Source organism: Camarhynchus parvulus, chromosome 19 (genome assembly GCF_901933205.1).
Source record: "Camarhynchus parvulus chromosome 19, STF_HiC, whole genome shotgun sequence".
Lineage (NCBI taxonomy): Eukaryota > Metazoa > Chordata > Aves > Passeriformes > Thraupidae > Camarhynchus > Camarhynchus parvulus.
The window spans coordinates 4,465,361-4,489,183 of record NC_044589.1 but is presented as its reverse complement, the minus strand read 5'-3'; the positions used below and the strand labels follow the sequence as shown (position 1 = coordinate 4,489,183).

General features: G+C 46.9%; 2 protein-coding genes across 8 annotated transcripts in view; both read right to left on the bottom strand.

Annotated features, from left to right (window-relative positions):
• Nucleotides 1–249: 249 nt before the first annotated feature.
• LOC115911730 (3 beta-hydroxysteroid dehydrogenase type 7-like) lies at nucleotides 250–15,781 on the bottom strand. The gene is made up of 6 exons (XM_030962912.1): nucleotides 15,634–15,781; nucleotides 10,876–11,031; nucleotides 7,291–7,399; nucleotides 2,622–2,721; nucleotides 1,582–1,744; nucleotides 250–689 (listed from the first exon to the last, which is right to left on the bottom strand). The coding sequence occupies exons 1-6, from the start codon at nucleotides 15,779–15,781 to the stop codon at nucleotides 250–252; spliced, it is 1,116 nt and encodes a 371-aa protein (XP_030818772.1).
• Nucleotides 15,782–18,823: 3,042 nt separating this feature from the next.
• COL26A1 (collagen type XXVI alpha 1 chain) overlaps nucleotides 18,824–23,823 on the bottom strand; it is a 172,394-nt gene continuing 167,394 nt past the window's right edge. For 6 of the 7 annotated variants that reach the window (XM_030962403.1, XM_030962408.1, XM_030962409.1 and 3 more), the window contains one exon: nucleotides 18,824–23,470. In XM_030962403.1, coding sequence (XP_030818263.1) covers nucleotides 23,298–23,470 — 173 coding nt within the window. In that variant the 3' untranslated portion in view covers nucleotides 18,824–23,297. The remainder of the gene's footprint in view (nucleotides 23,471–23,823) is intronic. The other variant, XM_030962406.1, reaches the window with a different exon arrangement.

Genomic DNA, 23,823 nt, shown 5'->3' with positions numbered 1-23,823 from the left:
TATTAGGAAAAAGTTTTTACAGAAAGAGTGATAAAGTTCTGGAATGGCTGCTCCAGGGAGGTGGTGGAGTCATCTTCCCTGGGTGTGTTTAACAAAGCCTGGATGTGGCACTGGGTGCCAGGGTTTAGTGAGGGGTTGGGGCTGGGTTGGACTCGATGATCTTGAAGGTCTCTTCCAACCCAGTGATTCTGTGAATTTAGATAAAACCTGCTGCTGTGATAAGCAACCTCCTTACCCCAAAAGTGCTGTTCAGTTCTTCTTTTCATGCAGCTGGGGGGGTCCCAGGCTCCCTGCAGCTGCTTTCAGCCACTGTGCAGTCCTGAGCCTGCTCTCCTGCCACGTGAAGAGGGGCTTGTACCCAAAATGCCTGGAGGCCTTGTCTGTCTCAAAGGAGAAGGTGGTGACTATGGTGTTCAGCAGGGGCACATTGAGGAAAGGCTGTGGCCTCCAGAAAGGGGACAGGATGACCCTGATGATCCTGTGCAGTTGTATCATCAACCACATCTTCCAGTAGGGGATGTGAGAGCCCAGCCTCAGCGAGGGGTCTGCACTGGAGAGCAGCTGGTGCCTGACCAGGAAACCCTTCCTGCTTGGGGTGTCATCATAGCAGTAATACACCTGCCCTGCCAGCAGCTCTGCCTTCAGCTGCAGGTGCCTTGCTGCAAGGACATGCATCCAAGCCACATTCCCTGCAGAAATAACAGAGAGAGAGAAACAGCCATTCAGGAGGAGCTCAGTTTCCCTGCTCACCATAGAATGAGTGCACTGGATGTGCCAGTTTCAGTGCTGGGAAGCAGGGAGGCACTCATGTGTGCTCAGCTGTGCTGCACAGAGACTGAGTAGTTAATCCAGGCCTCCAAGAGCCTTTAAACCTTTGGTCTCCTCTTTGAGCTGGACAATTAATGTGCCTTGTGATCCTGGTTCACGTGAAGCAAAAGGGCAATGTTTTGTAGTGAGAGCAGGATGAATAGGAGGCAGTGCTCCAGGGTTTTATCCCTGCCTCTGCTGTGAGCCTTTGAAGGAGTCACTTGATTTATCTGGGCCTGATTCTTCTCTAACAGCATTTTCAAAATCTGCACTTTTGGAAAAAGACATATAAGTGTGCTGCACAGAAATCACTGAATGCCTGCATGATCTAATGGGGAATTACACCCCCCTGAAAGGCACCAAAACAAATTCCTCCTATAGGTTTTGTGAGTAATTTCTTCCTAAAACTGGTCATGTAGTGCAACCTTTTCTGTAAAGAACTTGACAAGTAGTGGTAGTTGAATATTTTTTTCTAATGAAGAAATGTCTTTTCCTAGCAAAAACATTTAAAAAACAAAGCCAGAATTTCTCTCTGCTGCGCATATATCCCTGAAACACTTCTCAAAGGGCATAAAGAAAACCCTTCCTGGGAAAATAGTAATAAGACACTTTTAAAATCCTTTAGCCAGTCTAAGTTTTGTGGTTCCAAACCCATTTGTGCTCATTCACCATGCTGATCTCTCAGTCTGGGGAGATTATGGCTAAGCTGACATGCACAATCCCCTGTGACTAAAGCTGGTAGCACCCATGCAAGGAGCTCAGCTCTTCACTCACCCACGTAGGTGTGATTCCTCTCGGTGTCCTCAGGCTCCAGGTAGTTCAGAACACCCCTCCTGGCTCTGGCAAGCAAGTACATCTCCTGCAGGAACCCTGCCTTCTCCCCATACACGGTGTTGGGACGGAGGACGCAGGTTCTGAGTGTGCCACCATTGCTCAGCTGCAAAATCAGGGAGGGAGGTCAGGGGATGGATCCAGTTTGGATGGATCCAGTTTAGATGGATCCAGAGATGGGATCTCCCACTGTGACACAAATAAACCCAAACCCTGGCAGTACTGGCCTAGAGGAGCCAACATCTGCAGAGCTGCTCTGCATGCTTGGCACCTGTTTTGGGTCCCTAAAAACACAAGGAGGTGCCCAGTTTGATTTTTTAAAATTTTTTTCCACAGCACACCTGAACCCACATGGTGCTCCTTGAGAGGTGCTGGTGGCATGAATTCTTCTGCAGTTTGGTGTATAAAAGAGGATTTGCAACAACCAAAACCAGGTACCACAGCAGGCCAGGCCAACTGGCTGGCCTCAAACTGGGACTGGGGGAGAGATGCTCCAGGCAGTGGTTTACAGCACAAGACTAATTTTTATATTCTCAATTGTCTAGAAGAACTCATATGTCTGCTGACTGTGCTGCCAGTCTAAAACACTGAACAGCTACCTTGGGTGGGGGGCTGGCTCTGGGTACACCAATATTTTTCATTCTTAAGTCACTCTGGAAAGCCTGAAAATTACACATTTTTTCATTATGAACTAGGTGAACCCAGTCCCATCAGCCCTAATTTAGTACAGCCCTTTCCAAAGTCACACTCCTGCTGGAGCTGAAGCAGAGGCTCAAAGGGAAACACCCTGTGATCCTGGGAGAGTCTGGCAGCTTCCTGCTGATGTGGGAATATCAGGCTTTGGGAGGCTTAGGACAATGTGGTTTATGCATCAAATCCAGGCAGAGGATGGATACACAGCCAGGAGCTGTGGGGTTTTTCCATCTCCCTCTTTCCCCTGCCCTGTGCTGTAATTCCAGGGGTGCTACCACTGGATTTTGTACCTTTGCTCCGTTGGCTTCAAGCACAATTTTTTCTGCCATGGCTTTTGTCTTCCCATAGGGCAGCTCCACCTCCCCAGTGTACTGAGTGTCCTCATTTCCTCTGGAACAGATTGTGGGAGACAGGGAGTGACCATGGGGTGTGGAATTTTCAGGGTCCCCCATCGTGGGGAGGAATGATGAATCTGACTCCATGTTCTTAGAAGGCTTATATTATTTTGCATTATATTACATTATATTATAGAATGCTATACTTAAACTATACTAAAGAATAGAGAAAGGATCCTGACAGAAGGCTAAAAGATAATAATGAAAAACTCGTGGCTCTCTCCAGAGCCTCGACACAGCTGGCTGTGATTGGTCATTGAGTTAAAACAATTCACATTAAACCAATGAAACAATCACCTGAACTTCTGTTTGGTATAAACAATCTCCAACCACATTCCTAAGCAGCAAAACACAGGAGAAGCAAATCAGATAATTATTGTTTTCCTTTTTCTCTGAGGCTTCTCAGCTTCCCAGGAGAAGAAATCCTGTCTAAGGGATTTTTCAGAAAATATCACAGTGACAATGGGGCAGAGCACAGGGCTCAGGGACATCTGTGCCAGCCTGGTTTGCTCTGCATTCCCTGCTCCCAGGGGTTTCTGCTGCCTGGCAGCAATGGGAATCTCAGCTCCTCAGTGCAGTTTGGGAGGAATAAAGCCCCAAGGAACTCCAGGTGCTTCGGGGTGTTCACAGGCAGGTTTGCATGGGGGCAGTGCTTTCTCAGAGCTGGATTTAGTTTTGTCTAATAGCAAGATTGAAATAACATTCCATCAGGCAAATTAGAAGGCAGCAGAGTGACATTTTTAAACAACTCACAGCAAGGTAAAAAGAGCACAAGAAGATGGAGGGCAGGAAAATGAGAGCAATTCAACTTCATTTTTTCATCAAGGACAGAGAAAAGCCTCTCATGAGCCATAAACTAAAAGGAGAAACTGCTACTTAATTTTCTCACAGAGTTGATTAAAGTTGGGAGGCATTTGCTGGGGATGTGGTGGAGATGCTGGAGATCCTCCTGGAAGCCTTGCAATCAGCAGGGTTGGGCTGGGACTGCTCCTTCATCTCCCCTCACCAATTACACTTGAGGGGAAGGAGAAGTAAAGAACCCATGGCCAAGGACAAGCAAGGAACCCTGGGCTGTGGCTGGAAGGCAACCTGCTCCTCAGGCTGCCACCTTACAGCTGCCAAGGGGAAACATATGTGGGATCTCCCAGGGAGCTGGCCTCACAGGGCCTGGAATAATTCCAAGGAGAAAGCAGAAAGCAGCTCTGTTCCCCATATGGTGCCAGCTTCTCATCCCAGTGGTTTTAGATCAGCCTGAGGCCATCATGGGATTTGATTTAACATCTCCAGAGGGCTCTGGAGTGAAGAAACCTGGCTTGCAGCATTGGGAAGGAGCATCCACTTGCTCCCCTGAGTAACAGAGATGAGCTCTCCCTCCCTCCTTGTGCTGCTGGAGACTTTCTTCCCTTTTTAAATTAATTTACTCTATATTTTGCTGTTCAAGAGAAATCCGCCCTGGCAAACCAGGACCTGCCAGGCATGGGGTACCCACACAGGGCAAAGAGGAATCCTCACCCTCCTGTGGCAGATGGGCTCAGATACATCTCCTGGCAGGGCTAAGTGGCCTGTGAGGACTTCACCCAGCAAATCTGCAGCAGAGGTGTTTTTGTCAAACACTGGGCCTTGGGAGAGTCAGCTCTGACTCAGGCTCCCTCTTTGACCTTGGCAAGTTGTTTTCTCTTTTCTGTGCTCAGATCTCCCTGTGTAAAACGTGGCTGGTGCTGCTGCCTGGCTCCTGCCTGTTCAGCAGTCTGGCATGTTGTGTGTCAGATATTCCAGCTGAGATCAGGCTCTCCTTGCACTACAGCAACAGAAATAAATTAGGAGCATCACAAATGCAGACTCCTCACACACCCTGGCCTTCTATCACAAAACCATCCTCCCCTCCCTGTGTTTACAAGGCATGAACAAGAGACAAATCAAAAAACAAACAAGACAAAAGATTGATTGTGCAAGGTTTGTTGCAAGCCCAGGAGAGGCCCAATACAATTAGTGGGGGGTTATCTAGAAGTTCTAGTTTTAATTGCTTTCTCTCTTTTTTTAATCCAATTTTTTGGGGTTTTGGTTTGTTTTTTTTTTTTTTTTTTTTTTGCAAAGCTTTTGAAAAGCAGCAGCCTCACAAAGGGACAAACCTGCCTGCTGTTCCTGGGCTCTGCTGCCTGTGCCTTCCCCCACCCCTCTGAAGCTTGGTAGTAACAAAGAGCTCAGCATAATGCTCTTGCTTTTCAAAACGATCCCAGATAAGTGAACGCTAATCAGAGTGGAGCAGCATTGTCAGAAGGTATCTCAGCAGTGCCCGTCTCCCAGGGATTGAGACTGACAGAGGCATTTTCTATTATTGTTGGATGCTGAGGTGTGAGCATTATTCCTGAGCCCATCACCCCGGCCAGAGACTCCTCCTGCTTTGTCTGTGCCAATTCCCGGCATGTAAAAGGGAGGGAAATAAATTCCACAGTGCAGTGATGGAGAAGGGAGACAGAGGAAAAGGAAAAGGAAAAGGAAAAGGAAAAGGAAAAGGAAAAGGAAAAGGAAAAGGAAAAGGAAAAGGCGGGATCCTGGACTGTGAGGGAGAGGGCAGAACAGATGGGGTGGGGGTGAGGAGATGGGAAGAGGAGGAAGGAGAGAGGCATCACCTGTGCCTTCAGTCTGCAAAGCAGAGCCATGTTAGGCTGCTCCCAGTCATCCCTGGGCTCCCTCCTGAGACAGGTGGGGTAAGTTTTCACTGGGAGGCTGATTCTTCTCATTATCTAATTCCCTTCATTTAAAATCAAAGTAATTGGAGAATGAAGACCCCTCTCTAGGGCTTCCTTTCAGCATAATGGGAGAATCTGAACAGAACACTCATTTTGTGTTCTGCAAAATGAGTGAAAGGCTCCAGGTGTGGCTTTGTTTGTGTTTGTGGTGGGGAAGGCTGTTCACAGCTCCATGAGCATCAGCCTGGGTGGGTTTTCTGGCCCCTGTTGGTGCCACCATTACAAGCCAAAGGACCGTGATCAGGCAAGATCTAGGGCTGATTTTTTTCAAGACATCTGTTCACATCTCTCTCTTAACTCACAGAACTAAAATACTGACAAGCATGTGGCTGTATCTACATGAATTCTTAGGAATTATTTGTAATTGCTGGTGACCAAATTCCATAGCTTTGCAGTGACACGGTTTCCAGTGCTTGTGGTCCCAAGTGGATTGAGTTGCTCTCATGGATTTTTTCATAAGCCAGACATTTATTCTACAGATTTGAGTGCTTAGACACTTTTCAAAACAAGGGGCTTATGCCTTAACTTACTTGTGAGCATGAAATTTTGGCTTGTAGGCAATTTTAAGTTATGTCTTTTCTAGCTGGGCTCAAATTTCTAGAACCAAATGACTGAAAGCAGCTGTGCCCAGCCTGACTGCCTGTGGAGACACCACTTGACTTGGAGCCAGCTCCCCTGGCACACAAATTTCCAGGGGTTGAGCAGTTTGTGTGACTAAAACCAGGCTTGAAATCACCAAGGAGCTTTCCAATGGTACACATCAGACTGATCTCAAATTTAACCTAAAACTTCAGCCCCTGAAGTTTTTGAAGACATTTCTTCAGAAATATCAGCCCTGCTCTCAAGGTGCAGGTGCTGTTACTCCAGGAATACAAAAGTATTCCCAAATCCTGATGCTGAGCCCTGAGCAGGGGTGTCAGCTGATTGTCAAAGTCACTTCTGGAGATCAAAGCAAAAAATCCTCAAAACTGTTATTTTGGCCACTGTCTTTGCATTGATCCAAATCCCCCCTTTGCCACAGAGGGTTTTCTAAAGCTCTGTTGCTGCTTCTGGGTCTGTGGGCCAATCTCATGGGAGCCACAAACAGAGAAGCGTTGAGCATAAAGCCCCAAAGTGGTGACATCCAGGAGCCCAGGAAACAGCCCCCATGAGCATGTTCCAGGAAGAAGGATTTTGAGGGACAGAAGGGTACAATTTACAGGTCAGAAGCAGGTAACAGAAGGATGTGACTAACCTGAATCCTGCAGGTTCACACCAGTGCCTCTGTCCCCTATGACTTCGTGGGCAATCTTTTTCTGAGATAATGCTACATGAGATTTGCCCATATTTGATAACAGGAGATGGGCACAGGCTTGCCAGCAGTTCCCTGTGGAGCTGGGAAGAAAAGGGACAATGTGGTGGTGGCAGTGGGGCACCACCTGCTCTTTGGGTTGACTCATTGTGAGGGAGAGCAAAACCTCTGACCCAACAGTAGGATGTAATTTGGCCATATCCCAAACTTAGAGCACGTGAAACCTTATCTGAAACTGATTTTAGGGCTCAGAGGAGCAGGGCTGTAGATCCAGGGACAGCCTGGCAGTGCAGCTGGGCCACGCAGCTCTCACCTTGGGGAATCACTGCCCAGGCTTAGGCTGGGAAGAACCACGGCTCCTAAATGGGCAGAGCAGCAAGGAAAGGTTTTCAAGATAGAGAAGAGGAACAAACAGGAAGGGGAACACAAATCTTCTCCTTGGTAGCTCAAATCCATCTGGCTGCAGTTGCATTGCTGTTTGACTGGACAAACAGGGCAATGGAGAAGGTTTGCTGAGGCTCACCTGAGCAGGGGCTCACAGGAGGTGTTGGGTCCCACGGCAGCGATGGAGCTGGTGTAGAGCAGGTAAGGGATGCTCAGGGCACAGCAGGCCCTTACCACATTTTCAGTTCCTGTGGGGCAAGATGGGAAGGACAAATATCAGCCACCTTGTCTTGATTCCTGTTGTGCAAATCAAAATAGATTCCCATGCTTTTTCCAGCTTGGAACTAACCCATCCTTTTTTATGGCTGAAAAGATGTAAAGCCCCAGGTGAGGGCTGCATTTCCTCAGGAGGGGATGGTTGATAACATGAGTAGTTTATAACATGAGTAGCAGTCACAGCCATAGCTCTGATGTGGCTGATCCTCCATGGCCATTGGCAACTGACTTAACTTGGGTTTTAGAGCTGCTGACAAAGGGAAGCTGAGGACTTGGCAGAGCAGAACTCCATTTTATTTCATTTGGAGGCAGGTTGTGGGTGAACTGCAGCCTTCTGGCAAAGGATCAGTGTTTTAGTTGCATGTGTTGCTGTGCAGAAGATCTGCAGGGTGCTACAGGGCAAAATCATTCCATCAGACTCTTGATAGCTGCGGAATTTAAATAAAATAATGAGGGCAGCTTACAAATCCACATGAAATCCAGACAAATCCAAAACATGGTTTGCTTTAAGGAAGGTTGTTCTGGCTGAATTAGTTGGTCAGTGTGTGTGGTTTAGTGTGGTTATTTTGGAGTATTTTGGTGGGTTTGAATGATTTATGATTCTTGAAGAGGTGATTTTTGCATTCACTGTGATTTTGATCCAAGCTGATCCTGTGAGATCCTCAATGACAAAGACTGAGGGCCTTCAGACTTAATAAGGCAGATCTGAAAGGAAGTTTGTAAGGTTGGCTTCCAGAAACTTCCACAGTATTTGTGCCTGGCTAAGCAGGCTCTGCCCTGAGCCTGTCTGCAGACCTTGTGTGGGTGGGCTTGTGATTTCTCTTCCCTTTGCTATTAAGGGCATAATCTGAAATTACCAAGGAAATCCTGAGTTTAGAATAATTTCCAAGCACATGAATCCATCTGAAATCCCAGTGGAAAAGAATCAATGCGCTTCTCCATGAGCCTATCACAATATGTAAAGTTAACTGAGAACCCCTGGTGAGAAACATCACTGGAAACAGCTGAGTTAAAATCCATTCAGCTTAACAAAAAGCAGATTAAAAAGTCTTTAAGTGACTAGATGGAAAAAATAATTCTTGTAGAAGAGAGCTCTTCAATTCAGTCAGCAAGGCTCTAACAGGATTCAGCAGCCAGTGGTTGAAACAGAGGAGAGAATCAAAGCAGAAGATGTAAATTTTGGCCAGAAATGATAATTAACCATAGCCACACCACCACTCCTCAGCATTGTTATGGCTTGCTGAAAGCCATGATAGATAGCCCATTAACTTGCACCCTTAATTTGAGGCAACAAGTCTGTTGAAAAGGAATGGTCCAATTTAGCCACAAATTGTTGGGTTTAGAGCAGTAATTGGATGGATTTCTGTGGCCTGAGTTGCACAGAGGAGCCAGCTAGAGGATTATATACTTGACCTCTCCTGACCCTGCTTTTTTCCATGGAGTCTACAGCAGGTATCAAATACCATTTTTATTCTTTTATCTGCCATGATTTCAATAGAGAACTTCAGGCTAATCTCTCAGTTCAGGATTTTGAGGAGCCCTAGTGAGGGCAGCAGCCCCATTTTGGGGAGTTCCATGTGGAGCCATCCAAGGGGAGGCAGAAATGCAGGACAGGCTCCTGTTAAACCATCCCAAACTGTGCTCCTTAAAGAGTCACACTGGAAAATCCTTGCATGTGTGGTTTTCTGGGAATGTCACCAACATCTGCAAGAGGTTTGGTTTGCTGAGGAAGGGACTTGCCTGGTGTTCAGTGCTCTCTGTAAATCCTCCCCGAGCTGAAGCACTGAGCTCACAGCAACAGTGAGGGGGAAGAGCTCACAAAGCCACTAAAAAGCAGCAGGAACCCTCAGGCTCTGAATATTCTCAGAACACAGAGAGCACAATGCAGGCTCTTAAAAGCATTGAGTTTTGAAAACAAGTACAGCAATGAAAAGAAGGCTGGAATTTAAATGTTACCCTTGAATGTATCAGCAAATAGTCGAAACCCTGAGCAGTAATCGAGTTGGAGATGTATATATATTAAAAAAAATAAAATTCCTTCCTTTTGGTTAATGACTATTTTAGTAGCTAACAGCCTGAGGTACCACTGGAATTGCTGCTGTAATAGGGATTTCATTATTTTTGTAGCCTGTGCTTATTTCCTAGATTTATGAACAAATTTTCTCTAAGTAGATCTTGCACCAAACATGAAATTGGCTCTTGGTGGTAGGAGGACAGGGCTGTGGAGCTCTCAGTTACACGTGGCCTGTTGGTACATGATAGCTGGGAACTCTGACTAAACAGCATCACTCTGCTAATTAAAACAGCATCACTCCCTTCTGGTGGGTGCAGCTCAACGGATACAGCCTTGTGCTGGTATAGACAGGGCAAAATCCCTGGTAAAGCTGTGAGCTATCCAGAGCAGGGTTTAATTTTAATTGTTGTCCTTGTCACACACCAAAGAGTTTCAGACCACTGTAGGTGTGTCCTGACCCACCTCAGTGCCACCAGGGGAAGTTCTGGCCAGGAAAGCTATGCCAAAACTGAGCCCAGATTTGATGAGGAGTGAGGAGAGATGAGCAAAGGGAGAAACCTCTCTGCTGGAAAGGTTCTGGGCACCTTTGCCCTGAGCAAGGATAGAGGGGCAAAGGGAGAAATTCCCTGCTGGAAACGTTCTGGGTAACTTTCCCATCCTTTGCCCTGAACAAGGACAGAGGGGCAAAGGGAGAAATTTCCATGCTGGAAAGGTCCTGGGCACCTTTTCTATGCCTGGGTGTGCGGGATTGAGGCAGAGGAAGCACGGAATGTGGCTGGATGTGGCTGAAGGTGTGTGAGAGGGCAGGGCAGTGCCCAGGGCCCTGTGAGAGGGCAGGGCAGTGCTCAGGGCCCTGTGAGAGGGCAGGGCCGTGCCCAGGGCCCTGTGAGGGGACAGGGCAGTGCCCAGGGCCCCGTGAGAGGACAGGGCAATGCCCGGGGCCCTATGAGAGGGCAGGGCTGTGCCCAGGGCCCCGTGAGAGGACAGGGCAATGCCCAGGGCCCCGTGAGAGGGCAGGACAGTGCCCGGGGCCCTGTGAGGGGACAGGGCCGTGCCCAGGGCCTGTGAGGGGACAGGGCCGTGCCCAGGGCCCTGTGAGAGGGCAGGGCTGTGCCCAGGGCCCGGTGAGAGGGCAGGACAGTGCCCAGGGCCCCGTGAGAGGGCAGGGCTGTGCCCAGGGCCCCGTGAGGGGCAGGGCTGTGCCCAGGGCCCTGTGAGAGGGCAGGGCCGTGCCCAGGGCCCGTGAGGGGACAGGGCCGTGCCCAGGGCCCTGTGAGAGGGCAGGGCTGTGCCCAGGGCCCGTGAGGGGACAGGGCAATGCTCAGGGCCCCGTGAAGGGGACAGGGCCGTGCCCAGGGCCCTGTGAGAGGGCAGGGCCGTGCCCAGGGCCTGTGAGGGGACAGGGCCGTGCCCAGGGCCCTGGTCGGGGCTCACCCCCGACATTGACAGCTCTCATCTCCCAGAAGGACACCATGTTCCTGTAGTCCACCACAGCAGCTGTGTGCAGCACCACGTGCACCCCCCTCATGGCAGCCAGGAGCGCGGCGGGGTCTCGGATGTCTCCTCTCATCACTGTCACACGGGTGGGAGCTACAGAAAAACAATAGAGAGATGCAGGAGGAGGAAAAAGAGTACAAATCAGCATTTGTACTTACTACAAAGTACAAGAAAATCTATCAATGAAAAAACACCTATTTAATTAATTTTTCATTAAATAAATACATCCTAATAATAAATTAATTATTAATTAATAAACCATAAATATTTTCTTAATTAATAATTAAATTAATTAATAATTTTAATTAAATACATTTATCTTAATTTATAAATTTAAAAATTTTTAAATAAAACAAAAATTTCTAAATAAAAAATTATACATCAAATCAGCATTTGTACTTTCTGCAAAGGGCCAAAAATCTATAAATAAAAAACCAATTTGTTAATTTAAATTAAATTTTAATTAAATAAATAAAAATTAGTTAATGATTAAGCAGTAACTAACAAGTAATTAATTATTAAATTAATAATCAATTTAATTAAATTAATCCATTCATTTTAATTTATAAATTAAAAAATTATAAATCAAAAATATATTTAAAAATTATACATCATATCAGCATTTGCACTTTCTGCAAACTACAAAAAATTTATATCTTCCTGCAAAGCATGGAATGTCCTCTCTGCAAGGCAAGGCAAAGCACTCTCTGATAGTGACTGTGCCATTTAAATCCAGCACACCAGGGCAAAATTCCTTTTTTTTTTTTTTAACTCCAAGAAGCCAGGTTTGCATCTGGTTTTAATGTAACATGGTGCTGTGCAGAAGCTGTGGGGCAGAGTGGCTGTGTCTGTGTGTCTGGCAGTGCAGAGCCCCAGCCTGCACCGTGGGCAGCAGGACGCACCTGGCCCAGAGAAACTGTGCTGGATTCTTCCCTTCAGACACAAAATTTTAGGGCTTGTGGGAACAACACCTGGTGATTTTAAGAGACATCCCACAGAGCTTTGTTTAAATTGCAAATACTGGAGATTAAGAAGGAAAACAATGCAAGAGGTTTGAAAAGTTTCATAGGAAATTCCTCCCTTAGAGCCACTCAGAATTTTCCCCCTGTTCCCTTTCACCTCCTCCTTCCTCAGAGTAGCTGTTCCTTACATGGCTACTCTTGGCATCTACTATTCATTTTCTTGCTTTGAGACAGTGTTGTAACATTTAAGTAGGATTTCCCCCTTTTTCCTTTCCTGTAGTTGGGAATAGACCAGGGAGAAGCTGGGATGAGCAGCATGAACTCCTCAGGGATTTGCAAGAAGCCACTCATGGGGTTGCTTTGGGAAGGAGATGTTAGGAAAATTAATCCACAAACACCAGAGGTTTATGTCCAAAAAGGAGACAGAGGAGTCCTTTTTGGCTTTATTAGAACAAAGGGAGAGGCCATGGGGCATTCCCCTGGGGTCTCTCAAATTTTTGGAGGACACAGCCTCCTTTTTATCCCAATTTCCCAGCCACATTTCCCTTCTCTCTTTCCCCATGGCTGAGGTACTTGAGAGGTTCAGACTCCCCAAAACACCTGATACTGAAGATTTCCCTCTAATGTATAACCCTCCCTTTTAATTCTTATGGAATTTAGAGGTTTTTCTTCCCCATTGTTTCTTTCATCTTTTAATGTTTAATTTCACTTACCAGCAAACCTAAAGTTTATTTGTAAAAGCAAATATCTTTTTCCATTCATCAATCAGTGGAATCCTTCCCATTGTTTTTTTTATCTCCCAGAGCTAGTTTTATCTACTAGCAGACCCACAGCTTGTTTGTAAAGACAAATCTATTCTTCTGAGATGTCTCCTCTGCCCTGGGCAGAGCCCCACACATGCTGGGCTCAGGGTTGGAATTCTGGAGGATCCCACAATTCAGGGAAGGGTCTGTGGGGCTGTTATGGTTGGAAACCCTCAGAGAGGATCCAACAGGTCAAGGTGGGCAGAGGATTATTCCTCATGGCCCAGAAGGAGAGATGGAATCCGAGGCAGCAGATCAAGTGGTTGAGTGTTCTCTGAGGAGGAGACAGGAATTTTACCAAAGGGTCCAGCTGCTTTCTTCATTAGCGTAGCCAACAATCAGTGGACTCACTCTGAGGAGTTTTAATGTTAAATTAATTAACATTGAGGATGAATATTAATTTAGTAGTAAAGCACAGAGGTTTTTCAGTGAGAATAGAGGGTGAAAGGAAGGAGCTGTCCAGAAGAAGAGATAAAACCCTTGCCTGGAGGAGCAGAGTGCAGAGGAGGATGCTCCTGCTGAGAGGCAGAGTAGGGTGTCAGCAGGCTCTTGGGGGGAATTTTTCTGCTCCTCTGTTGTTTCGGAAAGTCTAGAAGCCATCAGGCTGAAGTGTTGAATAGCCTTTTTCACACCACCTGTGTTAAGGCAGCTGGTGTAAAGCAACCATGAGGAATTTCCAAATTGACAAGGCCTGATGAGCTCTTCCCAGGGCTCCTAAAGAGGTGAGGGGTGGAACTGCAGCTTTAATGTGTTAGAACTTCTGAAGGCACTGGGAGAGTTCAGCAGAGCAAGTGAAACACTTGTGCTGAGAAGGGAGGTAAAGAAGAGGCAGGAAATTACAGAACATTTTGGTTTCAACCCCAGGAAATTCAGGAGCACGCACTCAAACACGTGTGTGTGAGCACCTGTGGGATAATGGGCAGGATGGAGGCAGCTGACGTGGATTTGTCAAGAACAAATCAAGCCAGATAAACCTCCTTTGTTCTTATGACAAGGTAACAGGCTGCAGGGATATTGTGGAACAGGTTGATGTCATCTATCTTGATTTTTGAAGGGCTTTGGAAACTCAGCGTCATTCTCACAAGGAGTCAGTAAAACATGGGCTAAATGAGCCCCATTAAGGAGAGCACAAAGCTGGTGGAATTATCGTTCCCAGGGAATTGCCAGCTGTGGTAGGTGGCTGCCCTGGGGCTTTCCAGGGCTTATTGCTGTATTTGAGTCTTTTTGATTGTTTTCATCAAGAATCTGGCAGATTTGTTCATTAAATCAGCAGATAACATCAGACTGGGAGGGACCATGCTGGAGGATTTGAGTATGAGCTGAATGGAATTAACAGAGTCTGGAGGGGGGGAAAAAAAAAGTGAAATTTGATAGGAACAAAGAGAAGTTTTGGGGTTTAGCAATGAAGAGGCAGCTGCTCTTCGTGCAGGAATTAAATTGGGCCAGGGCAGCTCAGGAGCTGTTGCTTGTTGTCAGCTGGGAAAGGCACAATTGTAGTGGCAGGTAAAACAGGAGGATAAATTACAGGATGGAAGAGCCAAATCCATCAGCTTTTTGCAGCAATGGGAAGGCCACAGCCCAAAATTCAATGCCCCCCTTGCAGACAGGAGCAATGGCAGTGCCCTGCAGTGCTGGATGGAGCAAAGGAGGAGGAAGGAGTGTGTGAGAGCTGCTTTAGCCTAAAGCAGAAACCAGTATGGAGTGGAAGGATGTGGTTTGCAGATGGTGAAGATTGTTGTTAAAAAAAAAAAAAAAAAAGAGAGAGAGACAGTAATCCTGTAATACCTCTTCTACCTGTAAGTTTAGATGGGAAATCAAGGAGCCAGACTGTACCCACTGCCTGGTGGGGCAGAGATAAATTGGGGTGGCCTGGGGACAGAACAAACATCTGTGGTGGGGCAGAGGATGGGGTTGGGATGGCCCCTCAGGCTTCTCCTGCCTCATTGCCTGCGGTTTGCTGGGGTGTCAGGCCACAGAGCCCTCCTGGAGCAGGGATTTTGGCACCTCCCTAAGGTTTAAACAGCTTTTTCTTCAATTATGGGTGCTTTTAAGGTAATTGGCTCCCTGAAAGCTGGGGAAACCAGTCTGCTGAGTTCATCTGCCAGGGAGGTTTCTGATAGTGATATTTCCCTGGGAGTCTTGACTTGCTGTGGGTGCATCCCCTTTCTGTCCATATCTCCCCACAGGATCTCCCTCAGCATTTTTTTGCCTCTCTCAAAGCAAGCTGAAGGTTTGGGCAGTCAGAGGCAGGGAACCCAGCCCAGCATTAGCTGAGCAGAGCACCCTGAGCTGCCTTGGCTTGTTTTGCATGGATATTCCTGAATCCAGTAAAACAGGATGTTTTTTCCCAACAAATCTCACTGTGCTCAACCCTGCATGAGGGCAGCACTCAGGATATGATCAAATGAATTAATTCAGTATCTCTGAGTATTTACTGAGACTCACCCCTTCATTTTTAAGACTGCTGTAGGTTTCTCTCAGTTATTTCCATCATGTATTTCACAATGCCTGCACTAGGTGCTGAGATTGATTCTGTTGCTGTCAGGATTTTTAGTTATTTCCCTCAGAGGCAGTGGCTGGTTGGAGCAGCTCAGGAGGGTGTTGGTTTTAGCCCCTTTGTGTCAGACTGGCTGAGCAGCCAAGTTCCCATGTCACAGCCTCTGTGTGCATGTGGCTCCTCACAACTGAGCCCTGCCTGGGGACTCAGAGCTTCACTGGGAGATTTCTCTTGAGTGACCCATCCCTAGGGGTCTTTTTTCTTTGATTTAGTGCTGTGCTGTAAAACTTCTGGGCCGGAAGTTGTTCCTCACCCAGTCTGTTTGTCCAGGTTCCTGCCCCATGCCTGTAACTGTGGCATCTCCAGTCTTATCCCAGCTGCCAGGAAAGGGAGGGTTATGGGCACTAAATAGATCTTGGTGGCCTTTTCTTACCTGGGCTGAATTTTTCTACTTCTTCTCTTGCTACTGAATCAAAAACTCTGACTTCTTTGATGTAGTCTTGTTGAGACAGGAGCTCCACGATCCTCTCCCCCACAAACCCACATCCTCCTGTCACCAGGTAGACCCAGGCTCCATCCATTGCTGCAGATGCTGTTGTGGTTGAGGAGCAGAGAGAAGGAGGCTGCCAGGACCTTACTGTGCACCCAGCCAGTGTTTTCTGAGCTAAGTCTAAAGTTTAGCTGTCACAGAATGCTGCTGGGTGAACATTAACTGCAGCTGGTTGCACATAAATCAGCTTTTTTTTGGCACAGTGCTGCCACAGCCCCCTTCTGGGCTCTCTGACCCTTTCCATGCTCCCATGGTAGCCCATGGCCAGTGGGGCACCTCTGGCTTGCCTTGGTGTGTGTCCAGTCTCAAGCCAAAATGGATTTGGATGCCAGTTTTGGATGCCAGTTTTACACGCTGGACAGTCCCTTCACACAGGCAGGTTTATCAGCTGGGGGAGCTCAGGGCTGCCAGGGGATGCTGCCAGGACCCTGCTCCCATGCCCTGGTGGTTGTAGAGAGGCTTTAGAGCAGCAAATCCAGTGCTGAGCTGTGCCAGGGATGGGCAGCTGGGGTTTGGTGGTCACCAGTACCACCAGTCTGAACATCTGACAGGGCTCTCCTGAATGGATGTGCCTTGAGCTGAATACATCACACACACCCCTCTCTCTGATAGATAGATACAGATATATTTTTATACATTTATATATATTTTTATATATTTACATATATGTATATTTAGGAGGAGAAAGACCTCTCATACCTTGAAAACTGTATTGAGTGCAAACTACCACATCCTTTGGCAAAGTGTTCCAGCAATTAATTCTCATCACTGATACAAGTTCCATCTTGGCTGACACACCTTTCCCTGCTATGCTATACAGTGTGTGCTGTTTAGTTTCCCACTGGAGTCCAAAAATGGCATCAGCTTTGTCCAAGGGTGCCTGATCCTGTCCTAAAAGTGGGATGTGGCAGGGACAAGACCTGTCCTGTTTCTCCCTGCCTCTCCCAAAAAGACTCAGAGATAACAAAGTCAGACCTGATCAGCTCCCAGCTCTCCTTGATGCCAAGCAAATGACATCCTTCAGTCTGGAATAGCCACATTTTTTCCAGTCCATCTTTGAAGCAGCTTGTCACTGTTGGTGATCTGTTCTTAGAGGGTGAATAAGGCAATATGCTCTCCCTGCTTATTTTTCCTTTACACAGTGTAGTAGTTGTTTTTCTATAGTGTTGCTTGGGAAGTTTAGGGTGAGTTTGTTCCTGTTTCATGTTCACTGCTTTCCTCATCCCCAGGCTGGAATGTGGAGACAATTCCAACTGCATTCATGGCCAGAGCCACTCTTACCACAGTGCCAGTGCCTGCTGGCTCAAGAGCCACTTTCTGCTGGGCATGAGGTTAATGAAGAGTTAAGGCAGTGAACTCCAAGAGTAGCTGTGGTTTGTTGGTGAATAAATAGTTTTCTTTTAATCAGCTCCTGCTACAAGTTCAATGTGTTCCCCTCTGCCATTGATTTTCCTGGGCTGTGTTAAGCTCAGGAGAAGTCAGTTCCCCTTGCTGTGATTACAATCAGTGGCCATAATGGCCCAGAGACCAACATGGGCCTGATGCTAATTTGGTGCCTGGCAGACCAGCACAGCCACAAATGTCCCAAGAAATTAATTTAGCCTTTTATCCAGCAACTCCCAATCTGTACAGTGGTGATTAACACAGCTGCCTTCCCTCAGAGGACTTTTTGCAAGGATAAATACATCGGAGTTGGAGGTGTTAGGACTCAAAAACTGAGATAAATACACCCTGAGAGACCCAGAGAAGTGCTGCATGGGAATGTCTGGCATGAAGTAACCTTGAGCATGTCCTCATCAGTGATGCACAAAGCCCTGTGAAGCAGAGACCTCCGCTCTGTGGACATTTTTGTGTTTACAAAGCTCAGCCTTCGCTGCACTTTGGTATCTGCATCTCTGCAGTGCAGTCTGATCAGGAGGGGGAAAACTGGCTGGGATTTACATATCTCTTGTTTTCTTTGGGATATGAAAAACAAGTTCAGAGCCCAGAATTGTGACATCTGTGACAGAAACAGCCCAGGCCCTCCCCTCCAGCCTCCCTTTGCCAACAGAGGTGTTGGATCTCCAGGGGCAGCTGTTCTCAGAGTAGGAAGGTTAAAAGAAGGGCTTTACCCACATCCTCTTCTGACAGTTTGAATTACCACAAGAGATGGCTCTGGGGGTCTCCACAAGCCCAGAGGCACACTCAGAGAACACCCAAAGACTGCTGGAGGGGGCAGATGCCCAGGAGGTACCAGGGGATGTCAGGGAAGGGGTCTGGGCAGCCCTTGCTGTCTTAGCTGAGCCAACTCAACCTCCTTGTACTGGGAGAAAACTTTTGGGGGAGTGAGGAATGCTGCAAATATCAGCAGATTTGAACTTACACTGCTGGGCAGAGCACAATTCTCTGTCTGGCTTGATCCCCCCTCACAATCTGCTGCAGCCTCCTGTCCCCTGAGTGCCCTCACTGAGCCCAGGCAGAGCTGGGATCCCTGGGTCTGCCCTGGCACAGAATTCCTGCAGGAACTGGAGCAGGAATCTGCCAGGTTTGGGCAGAGCCTCACTCTGCAGTGCACAGCAAGGTGCTCAAAGGTGACCTGAGAGGCTGCCTGAGGAGCTAAAACACCTCCCCATGAGGGCAGGATGAGCTCCTGTGTTTGGGATGTGCCCCTGTGTTTGGGATGTGCCCCTGTGTTTGGGATGTGCCCCTGTGTTTGGGATCTGTCCCTGTGTTTGGGATCTGTCCCTGTGTTTGGGATCTGTCCCTGTGTTTCACTCTGGTGGCTGGGGATGCTGAGGGGTAGCTCTGTGTGTCCTGCAGACAGATCTCTCTGTCCAACACCTGCAGAGGAGTCAGTGCCACCGAGGGCAGGGAGCCCAGCTCTGGTTTTAGGCAAGAAAGGCCCTTTTTGCCCTTTTTGCCCCTCCAGCCCACAGCAGGCCCTAGATGCACATCTTGTTTTTAAGAGCCCTGCCAAGGAGCTTTCCCAAAGAGAAGGCTGAGATGTCAGGAAGCAAAAGCCCTGATTTCAGGCTGCAGTTTGCAGTTTGAACTTGCTCTGAACTTCATAAATAGAGGACAGCTGACATGATATTCATTTACAGTAAGTTTATTTCTCAGTGCATTACATGAAAGGTCTTTGGTATTTGTGGGTCCTTGAATACTGTTCCCACTCTGCTCCGTAAGAAAATGCTGAATACAAAACATTCCATATACAGTAACAAACCCCATAGCAAATAAAGAGAAATAGATATTTTGAACAATAACATAGCAATATGAAAACAGATAAGTAACCATGCAAGAGGTGGAACAAACAGGTTGTGTTTACAACAAACATTAAAGCCTGCCATAAATGAGTTCATCTTGTCAGACGAGATTTATTCTTGCTCTAAGTTAAGAAATTACACGTGATTGCAAGATACTGCCTATGGCTGCCCTATAAAAGACCAAATGGTTGTAAAGCTGATCCCCAGGAGAGAAGCTGGGACCATTGGCACACATACAAAACACACTGATATAAATAAAAAAGGTACTGTGTAAAATAACTGGTGAAGAAGTTACCATTTCCTTCTGTGGCTGGGATGTGCCTCGTGAACAATTATAGCACCTTTCAATGCCTTGGTTTCACAGGAAACCAAGAAATCACAGAGACTCTGAGCAGTTTAACCCCTACACCCCCAGTGGAATGTCATCTTGAGTCAGACAGAGGGTGTAAACCTGGAGGAGGATGGGTCTCCAATCATTGCATCAGGAGGGAAGTTCAGGAGCTGATTGTCTCTGGAAGCCTTTGTCACAGTGCTCAGGGTCCCATGTGACAACAGCTTATGGCAGACACTGGAGCAGAGCCCACCCAGCACTGCATGTGCTGCTCCAGGGCTGGGTCTGATTTTTAAGGCCTGCTCCTTTGAAAATTGATAATAAAATTACTCTGGAGTTTGGTGGGAGCAGGTGAGGGCTCTTCTTTCTAGTTAATTCCTATTTCCCTGGGTTGCTAGCAATTCCTTACAGTAAGTGCAAATTAGACCCTCTGGAGAGGAGCATTCTCTGCCTCCCAGGAGTTGCAGGTTGCTGGTGAATGTGAGGGTGCATGACTTGCAAAGGATTTTTGTTGTGCAATGTGCTGCTTCTGGTTAGCTCAGGGCAAGGAAAACACTACTACTACCAGAGCTGAGCCAAGTCAAAAACACACTGGAGCTCAAACAAACATCAAGAATTTCAAAAAAGTCTTAGGGAAAAACAAAAAAGGAAAAAAAAAAGGAAAAGAACACACTATGGTATTGCACAGTATGTATGTAAGATAAAGCACTAAACATTTCAATTAAAATATATTTCTAAATGAGCACGCATTCAAAATAAATCCCCTAAGTTACATAGACATGGCAAGAAGCATTATATGCCCTGGCTGAAATGAACCTCAGGATCCTGCCCATGATGGAGAATGTGGTTGGAGTGGTTTGCTTGGTCATCAATCTCATCAATGTCAGTGTGTGAGGCTGTGCTCACCTTTAAATGTCATTAAACTGGGGTGGCACAACAGTGTGGTGCAGCCCTCGTGTGAGTGGAGAGGAATGAAACCCCAGCAGAGAGAGAAAGTCCATCTGGTATAATCCTGCTGTCCCCCATTTAAAGACACAGCACCTCATCAGAGAGATGGGGCTAAACAAAGCAAGGAGAAAAAATTACATAGCTCATACTATCAATAATTCAAGTGGTCTCAACCCAAACCTGAACAGCCTTTTGACAATTGACTTGGCAGGATTAATTGCAAACAACTTCCATTAAATTTTCCTTTCATTCTTGTCAGTAATTTGTTTTAAATAATATAAAATTCCAAATCCATGTCAGTATGAATGGCTCACCAATGTGAGTGACTAAAGCATTACTTTGAATTCAGAAGAGAAACTTGGAAAAAGAAAGATTTCTCTTCCAGTTCAGTGTGGAGCCTCTGAAATGCCAGGGAAGTAAAAATGGCCTCATTGTATTCCTTCTTCCCCAAATTCAACCCTGTAGTTACAGGACCAGTGAAACTGAATTTCCCCATTTCCCTTTTTAAAGATGCTTTGGTTGGGTTTGGTTCCTGAAGCTGCCATGAGGACAAATGGTTCCTGTGGCCTCAACTACAGCTGGCACCAGCCTGCCCAGTGCACGAGTTTAGACCGAACTGAGATTTCTCCTCACTCCCCAGGCCTGATGTTCCAACACCAACTGGCTGATTTATCTCCTGGAAGCCACCAGTGGGGTGATGTGATCCAGACCAAGATGGTCCCAATTCACCCCAGAGGTAACCAAGTATTCTCAATTCCTGCACAGGAATCAACCTGCAAATGAGGAAACATCCTTTTTTTTTGGACATTTAACTCTTAGATGGAATGATTATTCCAAGAATGTTCCCGTGCTTGGCTGGCCACAAACAGAGCTCTTGCCCTGCCCGTAGTGAAGGAGGAACTTGGGCTCTTAGAGCTCCTCAGACATCCTCAGAGTTAGTGCTGGGCTTAGAGTTAGTGCTGGGGGTGAAACCAAGACGCATTCAGAGAGTTTTATTTGCTTCTCCCCAAGGGATTGCAGATACAGGATGGCTCCTTGAGCTCAGGAACCTGCTGGACCTGAGTTTTACTCATTTTCTTGTCTCTCTACACCACAGCTGTAACTCAGAGTGAAGCCAGGGACCTCCTGAGGCTCCTGCAAAGCTCTGGGTTTGTTTCTTGGGAAATTCAATCATTCAGAAGCACAACCTGAGCCAGGTAGGCTGAATGAGCCCCACAGCTGGCACTGACCAAGCAGGGGGAGGATGCAAAAGCAGGGCAGGGACTTGCCTCCCTGCTGCCTCCAGCACAGCTGGTTGTTATTCATCTGCACAGCAGTAAAAGAAGGTTCTGGTGCTTGCTCAGCATCAGCTTTGCCATTTCACCTGCCTGGGGATGGCTGGGTTCCTGAGGAGCAGGGCCAAGCCAAGGCATGGTGGGTTCACCTAGAGGAGCCTGTAACCTGCTCATTTGTGGAAATGCCAGGCTCCAGGCTCTTCAGAGGAAGGATTGGGGTTGTCTCTGTTGTTGTAAACATGGCACTGCCATGTTTACAGTGTTTATGGACACTCAATTTAATGTGGGGCTGATGCTGGGCTGGCAGAGCTCCTCCATTTTTAGCCTCATTTCCAGTGGGCTTTGCCTTGGGAAGATCACTTGGGGTGCTGGACTCAGGGACTGCAGAGTGTTTTCTTTGGAAAGCCTCTGACAGAAACACTACAGCAGTGCAGCCCAGCTTGCTCACACAGCTGTGTTCTGCACAGGAACCAGACACACAGGGGCCTTAACACAACTCAATTTGCCCACTTTTGTCCTGGGCTGAATTTGAGAACTGTCAGAACGTGGGAATTAAAAACAAAAAATAGTCCAGTCAGTTTTGTTGATTAACCTCCCCCTTCTAACAAAAATCACTGTCTACACGGATGACATCAGCTTGTCTGACCTGGTTAGCACAGCAGGTGGAGTGATTCATTTGTCACTGAAGGGCAGGTTCAACTTCTTAAACCTGGAAGCTGGTACTTCCCCTAAAATAACCAGTTATTGCAAAAAGTAAAATGACTCTGTATTTAACTCCCAGTGCAAGATAAGCTCTTGACAAGACTCTAATTCCCTAGGCTGTGGTTTGCTCCTACACTGTCTCCAGATCTAAATGGTGAGGATTTACTCACAAGATTAAAACAAAACACTGTGAAAACATTTTTCCTGATTGCTGTAGGATTAAGAAACTATTGCAAAATATCCTTTTCTGTGAATAGCTACTGCCACCACTTAAATTAATTATCTCTGGATGTATGCACAAGCTGAACACAGTATGGGAAAATTCTTGCACAATTCCATCATATCTCATGCAAACTGCTCTATGTTTTCACAGAAATAGTCTAAACTCTCTGAAGATAGACAGAAAGCCAATGTTTCTAGGAACATTTGCATTAAAAGTCCTTGTTTATCCAACCACAAATAGAAATAATGTCACTCACATGCAATTAGCAACATGAAGAGCCAGGATTTCGTTGCTAAAGTCCAGAAAGCCACCTGAATTTTCAGAGCAATACTTTTAAATGTAATTTGTATCTAATTTGTTCTTTGCTTAAACGAAATCCTTGCAGGTCATGCAGGAAACAAAAGCAGATGTCTCCAACTGCAGCAATGGACAAGGCTGAGGCTTGGCTTTGGCTCTGGGTGGGATGGATGGGCTTGGCCAGTTAAGCAGAGCTTTACTGAGTGACTGTCAAGGGCAGGGAGAGAACAAGGGCAGGGTTGAACCCTCGAGGCACAGCCAGGAGGTGCCACTCCTGTAGGCAGCTTCTGAGACACCTGACAACTGCTATTCCAAAGGCAAAACAACAAAATCAAGGAAAACATTCTCAAAACCCTCTCTGAGCTATGGATAAGTCATTCCCTGCAACCAGGGCTCAGAACTGGCCAGGAAAGGAAACCCAGCCACCAACACTGCAGCCTCCCACCCTCTTCATCTGCAGGGTGCAATTAAGCACTGGGTACTGGATCTTTAACTGCAGAACAGGCAGGGAGGACACAGAGATGCTCCTACTTCATCCTGTGGCTTCTCCTTCTGGCTTCAGCATCATCCAGCAGGGAGGAGAGGATCTGGTGGGCCTGGGGCTGCCGGGGTCCTCCTCGCTTGATCTTGATGCTGCTTCTCAGGGGGGAGCCTGGGATCACATCCTGTCCAGAGCCTGGCTCAATGGAAGACAAAGAGTCTGTAAGGAGAGAAAGTCATGGGAGAGCACTATTTAAAAGGGGAGGCTGAGGAAGACACTCGTGGGCCCTTCTGAGTGGTTCCTCTTGTGGCAGCAGTGTGCTCCTATCGCTGGCCAGGGGCTGTGTACAAATCACCAACAGGATGGGACTGCTGGGAACTGCCTTGAGCTGTTTGATTTTCCAGCATCAGCCTCATTACATGGTTATGACAATGGGAAGATGCCATCAGCTCACATCCCAGGCAGCAGACCAAGAATTCAATGTTACAACTCACTTTTAAAAGTTTTTTGGCCAATATCACAAAGCAAAAGCACATTGACAGTAGTTCTATCCAATCACTATAAGCACATGT

What these genes read in the sequence shown, in the direction of transcription:
- LOC115911730 (XM_030962912.1), bottom strand. Translation starts at nt 15,781, where the DNA reads ATGGATGGAGCCTGGGTCTACCTGGTGACAGGAGGATGTGGGTTTGTG. An exon ending in GAGAGCTGTCAATGTCGGGG is followed by an intron (nt 7,400 to 10,875) that starts GTGAGCCCCGAC and finishes CTTGCCCCACAG; the next exon opens with GAACTGAAAATGTGGTAAGG. An exon ending in GAGGAATCACACCTACGTGG is followed by an intron (nt 690 to 1,581) that starts GTGAGTGAAGAG and finishes TTATTTCTGCAG; the next exon opens with GGAATGTGGCTTGGATGCAT.